We start from the raw sequence: 7,842 nt of genomic DNA, 5'->3' as shown, positions 1-7,842 counted from the left end.
TAAAGCAGTGATAAGTATCCAAATAATTTTCACTGATAAGTTTTGTTTTCCCAGCTCATTTCCTTTCTAATTGTTTGCATTTAGCCTTATTGTAGAAATAAACTGTTCTTTGCCTAATCCTCATTTCCTGTTGATTTTACTTGCGTATCAATATCTGGAACTGACTTAACTCTGGGTATCTTATAAATCCACTTTTGTGAATTGTGTGGAAACAAGGTTTGGCAAGGAACAAGCCAAATAGGAATCCCTGGATTTCTATTTATATTGTTAAATGTAAAATGTTTTAAAATGTGAGGTCATGATTTGCTTAAAATAAAGATCAGTTTTATCAATTATAAATTGTCTCTTTGAATGTTTTTTCTCCTTCCTATTCTTTTCAGAAATCTACAAGCCCCAGCTTCTTTCTAGCAATCCATCAATATTTTTTTAAAAGTTCATTACAATAGTTTTCTTCAACTGTTCCTGAAACTGTCCCATCTTCTAAATATAATTGCTGGAAACAGTACTACCATTATACAATATACACCATTGCCTTTTTTTTTTTTAAAAAAAGTCAAGTATTAGTTTACACACCATTTTTTTTTTTACAAAATGGCAAGACAAGAATGAGGAAGAAAAAAGGAAGAGATGGATAGCCCTCCTTATTTTCATTTTAAAAATGTTTTCTTTAATTTATTAAATTGGTTCCCTAAAATGCATGAGACTGGACCAGTTACTCCTACTTAGGTCAGCCAATAGAGGGACCCATTTCACTCAGTTCAAATACTTGTCTTTCCTTTCCTGATGAACTAATACAGTTGTCCTATTTATAATACATTGAAGTATGTCTTCTGTTTTACAGTTTGCTATTCTTCTGTCTTGCCTACAAAGTTGATATTTTATGATTTCTGATAAACTAAACTGAAATATCTGCCACTTTTGGTAGGCTGTGACTGGATGTGAGGGGGCTGTAACTACCGATAATAGAACAATTATTAAGTAGATAGAGCAAGATCATCTTTCCTAGTTTTCTGAGATCTAAACTTTTCCCACACTTTGGGGATTTACACAACAATCTCTATATTTTTTATGGCACAAAATTATGGGAAATCATGCAACCAATTATGAAGCAATTGGAAGAGGATTCTGGGGGTCACAAAAAGGTTTCTGCCTTTGTAGTATAAACAATAGTGATTTGGTCCCAAAAGTTTCCTAAACCCCATATAGATTCTCATATCCAACACACCATGTTCTGTAGTTTTATCAGACTGCTTACCTGAATTTCAAAATGGAGAACTTACTGTCAAGTTTGAATTAAAAAAACCTAAAAATTGTGTGTGTCACTGATCTATTGAGTAAAGTTTTTGTGCAAGAGCCTTGGTGGAACAGTGGGCTAATGCCTCCTTAAGGAACACCAGCTGCCTGCAATTAGTGCAGGTTTGAGTCCCACCAGGCTCAAGGTTGACTCAGCCTTCCATCCTTCCGAGGTAGGTAAAATGAGGACCCAGATTGTTGGGGGCAATAAGCTGACTTTGTAATAATGCCGCTTGGGGGGGGAGCCCTAATAAGCAGGTATATACATAGAATGAAGGCTATTGCTAAGCACATTGATTTGTGCTTTAGATTGTAAGCCGCCCTGAGTCTTCGGAGAAGGGCGGGATATAAATGGGATTTTTTTAAAAAAATCACTGAAGCATGGTTTCTCATGCTGATTTTTCCATTCTATTTCTACTTTAGTATCATACCTGAATCAGCAGTGCAATGAAACTTCAAAGACTAACGTGATTCTAAGTTATGGTAACAGTGCCTTAATTTTCAGCTCAAAAACACAAGTTTTACTTTATTCTGTATTGGTTTGATTTCAGAAGAATATCAGAATCAGTTCAGCAACTATGATCATTGAGAAAATAGTAACCTATGATAAGTAACACTGTGATTAAGATGTTGGACTTATTTCTCTTCAAATGTATTTCAGTATGGAATTCTTTATTTATTTCTGCACACAAGCAACATAGTTAAAACTTACATCACTTGAAGAATAAGAAGCAAGAAAATGTAACCTGGGAATGAAATGTCTTATACTCTTTTGTAAACCCTGGTACAAATGACATCATTCAAGATGTATTCCTGGAAGAGAAGAAGATGCTAGTAGGAATTTCATGTACTTGGAGTATGATTAACATCCATTTAGATCAATCTTTCATCTGCTTCCCATCACAAGTAATCCCAGAGTAGACTACAATAAAGCAAAATGATAAACCAAAAAAAATAAAAAAAAACTGGAACTAAAACTGTATCATATTGGCAGGGATTGTGATGATACTACAAAATAAGAAGCATATACTAAGCCAGGTCTCCATTGCAGGACACCACGTTGGGAGAAATAATACTAAGAGGACAAAACTACGAAATTGGGAATTAGTTATTTATTTAAAATGTTTATACAGCTGCTCGCTGGCTCTTCGGCTTTGAAACGGAGATGAGCACCGGCCCCTAGAGTCGGAAACAACTAGCACGCATGTGTGGGAGAACCTTTACCTTTTACATCTTATATCAAACTCTGGGTGGCTCCCAATCACCAATTAAAACAACATTGATGGAAACAATAGAGTATGCATATCAATTAAAACCATCAACATCAAAAACCTGGCACCAAAGTTAAGCTTTCACATATAGTCCCTTGCTAAATCCTCTCTTGCACCTTACTCTACTCAAGCATTTGGGGGAAAGCCAGCTTTTTGTAAGGCTTGGAGGTTAGAGGCCTGTTGAATTTCAAGGGAAAAGGCATTCCATAGGCTGTGGATTACTACGGAAAAGTCAAACTTACTAGATCCCATAAAATGACAATGTTTAAGGTAAGGGAGTAGGAGCATGCCCAATCTATCTGATCTGGTAGGAGAGGTAGATGTCCTTAAGAAAAGGCAGTCCAGCAGATAACCTGGCCCTGTGTCAGGTAGGGCTTTAAAAGTAATAACCAGCACCCTGAATTGCACCTAGAATGAAACTGGGAGCCAGTGCAGCTTGCACAATAGAGGTGTTTCATAGATAAACTTAGGGACGCCCATCACTGCACATGTTGCTATATTCTGGACAAGCTGCAGCTTCTGGATGGTCTTCAAGGGCAGGCCCATGCAAAGCACATTGCAGTAATCCAAAAAGACTCTGCACTTTTGGAAGGACAAAGCTTTTTTCTTTTAAACTTTGCAAATCCTATTTTACAGTTTACACTATAGCTTTCAAGGGCTTCTATCTTGAAATAACAGAAAACCAAGGTGTTGATTATCAGTAATAATGATCAGAAAAACTCTAGGGTCTTCCAAAAGGAGTTTGGAGCTGTATGTAATGTTGGGGACAAGCTTTTTTCCACATTGCATTATATATGGTTGCATAGCCTGCTGATTTATATGTGCTTTAGTGGCTGTCTGCTTATACAAAAAGGTATATGGGTAGTCCATGACTTTCAACCATTCGTTTAGCAACTGTTCAAAGTTACAATGGCACTGAGAAAAATGACTCATGACCAGTCCTCACAACCAGGGCAGTCTCCCCATGGCCTCATGATCAGAATTCAGTTGCTTGGCAACCAGCATGTATTTACAATGATTGCAGCATCCCAGGGTCACCTGATTGCCATTTGTGACTTGCCCAGTCAGTTTCCGAAAAGTGAAATCAAAGAGGGAAGCCAAATTCATTTAATAACTACATGATTCATTCAACAATTACAGTGATTTGCTTAACAACCTTAGCAAAAAAAAGTTGTACAATCGGGTGCAACTCACTTAACAAAGCCTGGCTTAACAGAGTAAATTCTGATCCTAGTTGTGATCATAAGTCCAGGACTACCTGTATTTCTCCTCCTCTAAACTAGCAAGTTATTCTTGAGAACTTTTAGGTAGAATAGATGACTTCAAATATAAGAGTGACTTTGAGGTTACAGTTTGAAGAAAATGCTCCTTATCCCTCTTTCCCAGACTTGTCATTTTTTCAATTCTAAAAATAGTTGAGTCTAGTTCATAAAATGAAAAAGAAGCAAAAAGCATTAAAGGATTGAGTTCACACAAGCCATGATTTACAGCTCGCGGTGCCCGAGTTCAGCACTGAACAACTTCTGCAAGTGTAGCCTATGAAACCTCAAATCTCCCTGGTAGCCAAAACAGATGCTAAGCCTTTGGAACTGGATTAAAATAAGGCACCTAACATCAACTACTCAGTTTCACTTTCATCAGATTGGCAGGTGCTAGAGATACAGCCAAGGATGTCAGTGAGGGTGACGTTGGAATTCCCTGAGACTGCATGACAAGAAAGACATCTTGACCTCCTCCTAGAGCCTATCTTGGCTTGCTTTCTTGCTCTCTGAGGTTTCTCTCAACCTCAGCAACTTTAAGATGCATAGCCTTCAACTCCCAGAATTTAGTTTTCCTTTGGTTCAATTCTGCTTGATTCTTGGGGACTGGCTGCACAGGTTTCTGCAATTTTCTTGGCAAGGTTTTTTATAGGTAGTTTGCCCTTGCCTCCTTTCCAGGGCTCTGAGATGGGGCTAGAGCTCATGGTGTCCCACTTTCTAGCCTGATACTTTAACCATTGCACCAAACTGGCTGAGAAACGCTGCTGTAGAGTAAATATTGCTGAATTATGGACCTACTTTGCAAGTACAGCTTGCAATGGCCATTTTCTCCAAATTCAAAATCTCATTCATTTTGCTTAATTTTTAAGCTCAGCAATGTTATTCACTGAATTTATTTTTAGATTTTTTTGCTAAATGGAATAAAATGCTTAGCAGCTAGCTGAAACCATCTTTGTCCTATCAGTTTCCAAATGTGGCCCAGTATTCAGATGGCTGATAGTGACTCAAAGGACAAAGACTGGTTGGAAAAAGTTTACCACTCCCATTCATTTTTTCTTTCTTCCAAAAAAGGATTTATCAGTCAATAGCCATTAAGAAGGGTCTAGCTCTCCATGGCACACTGGAGAATTGGCTGCCAGTCAGAGGCAGCGTTGGACTGATTAAATAGAAAGTACTTTCATCTGTTAAACCTCCATGTTGTTAATTTCGAGCCATGGTATTCTGAACATCCCTCAATTCCCAACATACTACTGTGGCTTTAATAATTAACAAAATAATACTAATAATAGAAAATGAGAACAATTGAAATGTTAATAGTTTGAGAATGCCATAGGAACATTGATGTTTCATCTAAATTCAGGCCTTTGTGAGCTTCATATAGAACGAAATAAATTAAAATGCAGAGTAAACTGAAAGAAACCTACCAACACCATATTTCCATCCACTATTTTTCTTTTGATAGTAGTGTGATTGCCATCCCGCTTCTGTATGTGAATGAGGGTGTCATTATCCTTTGTTACAAAGCTCTAAAAAATACACAGGAATTTATGGAAAAGATATTTTCTTTCTCCCTCCTTGTTAAATGAATTCCTTCTTTTCCATCCATACATCCTATTTTTCACTAGCTGACATTTATTTATTTATTTTCACAAATAAATCAAGGTTGTGAACATACCCAACACACCTTCCTCCTCATATTTTCCCTATAACAAGAACCCCTCAGGTGAGTTGGGCTGAGAGAATGACTGGTCCAAAGTCACCCAGCGGGCTCTCGTGACTAAGGCATAATTTGAACTCACCATCTCCTGCTTTCTAGCCTTTCTAGTCCACTTAGCCACTAGAGTAGACTAACATTCTAGTAATTATCCAGTTATATGGCAAGTTATTCTATCTCTTCTTCTTAAACATGGAAATAAAAATCTAGGAATATTTACCTTGGCCAGCCTGTTATCTATAGTTCTTTCCTCAAACTCTTGGTCCAATTGGAAGGAGATCTCATTAACTGTAAACATAGTTTCTGTTCTGATGGTGATGACATCTTTGTCCATAGTGATAATTATTTTGGGTTTGGCTAGAGCACCCAGTTGTCTCTGGGCAAAGTTTATTCCTACAGAATACAAAAGATGAAACACCATCCAGTATTTTAAAGGCCTTTCTAGAAACAACTCAGGTTAGAAAATGGCAACCTACCTTATAGAAAAAACAACAGATAAAGTAAAAGTAAATACAATAGAAAATATAAAAACAGATGAATTAAAACGTACTGAAATTAAAATGGAATTACACATTGTGTATTGGTATAGCAAGAGAGAACAAATCCACTCTTTTTTTAAATGGCCAAAGGCTGATGTCGTGTTTCTTCTTAGTCCTATTTTTTGCAGGTGAAATACACTTCATTCTTTTACTGTATCTCATAGCATTTGTTCCAGTGTTCGGTAACAGAGACAAATATCAGATATTCCTTTGTATAGGCAAGATCCAAAATCACAGGTTTACTGACTTACTTACTTACTTACTTACTTACTCATTCTCACTCTTTGTCAATCCAACATACTTCAAATGTTTTTATGGAAAAAATGGGACTATAGTGCATTATATATCCTACTTTTTGCTCCTGGATAAAAAGGAGGCTATAAATCTAACTAACTGGCTGACTCTGAAAATTTAGGTTTTTCCTGCAGTGTGTTTGCTTACCCAGTTCTTTCTTATAGTCATCAAAGTTTTCACTCAAGATTAGTTTCCATGTTCCCAAGAATTGCTGCACCATCGTTTAAATATGTTATAGAAAAAACTGTGAATAGATCTGTGGAGTAAACATGACAGAATGTTCAAGAAAAAAGGAACACTTTGGATGGATTTTCACAATGCTAGTTCTTCATTTCTTTCGGCCAGCTGTATCATGGACTTATGTGAAGTTATGTTATTTGAATTCCTCCAAGGAACTTCCCAGCTTTGTATTATAATGGACTAGAAGCAGGGAGAAATCAGTCAGGAACTAAGGCCAACACAGGATAGAAAAACTCACTCCATTACTAAGATGTGTAGTACTTCTTAATTTGCAGTTAGCCATTCTTAATGGACAAATAACTATATATTCCATTTCCATTTCTTTTCCAATATATTCCAATGAGCCTATGAGCCTTTACACTCTATTGGTCTGTATTTCCTGAAAGAATCTGACTACCTATGTGGACTTTTTGGTACTGAAGATACTGGCTATAAGCAGAGTGCAAATATATCATTTTTCATTCTAGTTTGCTCAGTAATCCAGGATGGCTGGGGAGCTGTACCAAACCCAAACGTGTTTAGATTCCAGTCATTTTCCCCCAAAACCTTTCATGGCAATACTGATGATTATTTTAATGCTGGCTTCAGATATTTCCCTGCCATTGTGGTGTTTTATTTTATAGCTGTAAATATTTATAGTTCTGCTTTCATCCACATTTAAATATTTTATTATTTATTACTGCCTTGGAAACCTTTGGCTGAAAGGAACCTTAAAGAATGAAATGAAATGAAAATAGTACTTATAGAAGTACTGTTAAAACTTTGGTGACAAAAGAAATAGAAGTACACACCACAGTTTGGTTTTATTCCAGTTTGTTGAAAAAAGTTATAATGGCTTAACATTACGCACAAAGCAGGCTAATGGCTATTTTTAACAGTAGGACTTTCCATTACTTTGGTAGACTCAGGAAGTAAGTTCAATATAAACAGGATATTGCATTGCATTGGTCTCTTATCTGTTAAGGGTCAAATTGGCCTCTTAATCTGAGTCACCTAAGAGGCTGAAATTTAAATCAAACAGAGATTTCAATAGCCTTCATTTAAGTTTAAGTTTAAGTTTATTATATTTGTATACCGCCCTTCTCCCGAAGGACTCAGGGCGGTGAACAGGGCACATATAAAATACAAAGTACAAAAATTAAAAAGAGAATTAAATACAGAGCCCGAGCTAAAACAATAAATAATAATGTAAAACCACAATAAAAAAACCCAACACATCCCCCATCAGGCCA

General features: G+C 36.6%; 1 protein-coding gene across 1 annotated transcript; it reads right to left on the bottom strand.

Annotated features, from left to right (window-relative positions):
• Positions 1-4,925: 4,925 nt before the first annotated feature.
• LOC310638965 (myelin P2 protein-like) lies at positions 4,926-6,590 on the bottom strand (the record flags this gene model as incomplete). The annotated part of the gene is made up of 4 exons (XM_083360326.1): positions 4,926-4,979; positions 5,248-5,349; positions 5,758-5,930; positions 6,518-6,590. The coding sequence occupies 4 exons, from the start codon at positions 6,588-6,590 to the stop codon at positions 4,926-4,928; spliced, it is 402 nt and encodes a 133-aa protein (XP_083216452.1).
• Positions 6,591-7,842: the final 1,252 nt, after the last annotated feature.

The sequence above is a fragment of the Vipera ursinii genome, assembly GCF_947247035.1.
Source record: "Vipera ursinii genome assembly, chromosome: 3".
Classification (NCBI taxonomy): domain Eukaryota; kingdom Metazoa; phylum Chordata; class Lepidosauria; order Squamata; family Viperidae; genus Vipera; species Vipera ursinii.
The sequence above is the reverse complement of the archived record's forward strand: the minus strand, read 5'-3'. Positions and strand labels throughout refer to the sequence as shown.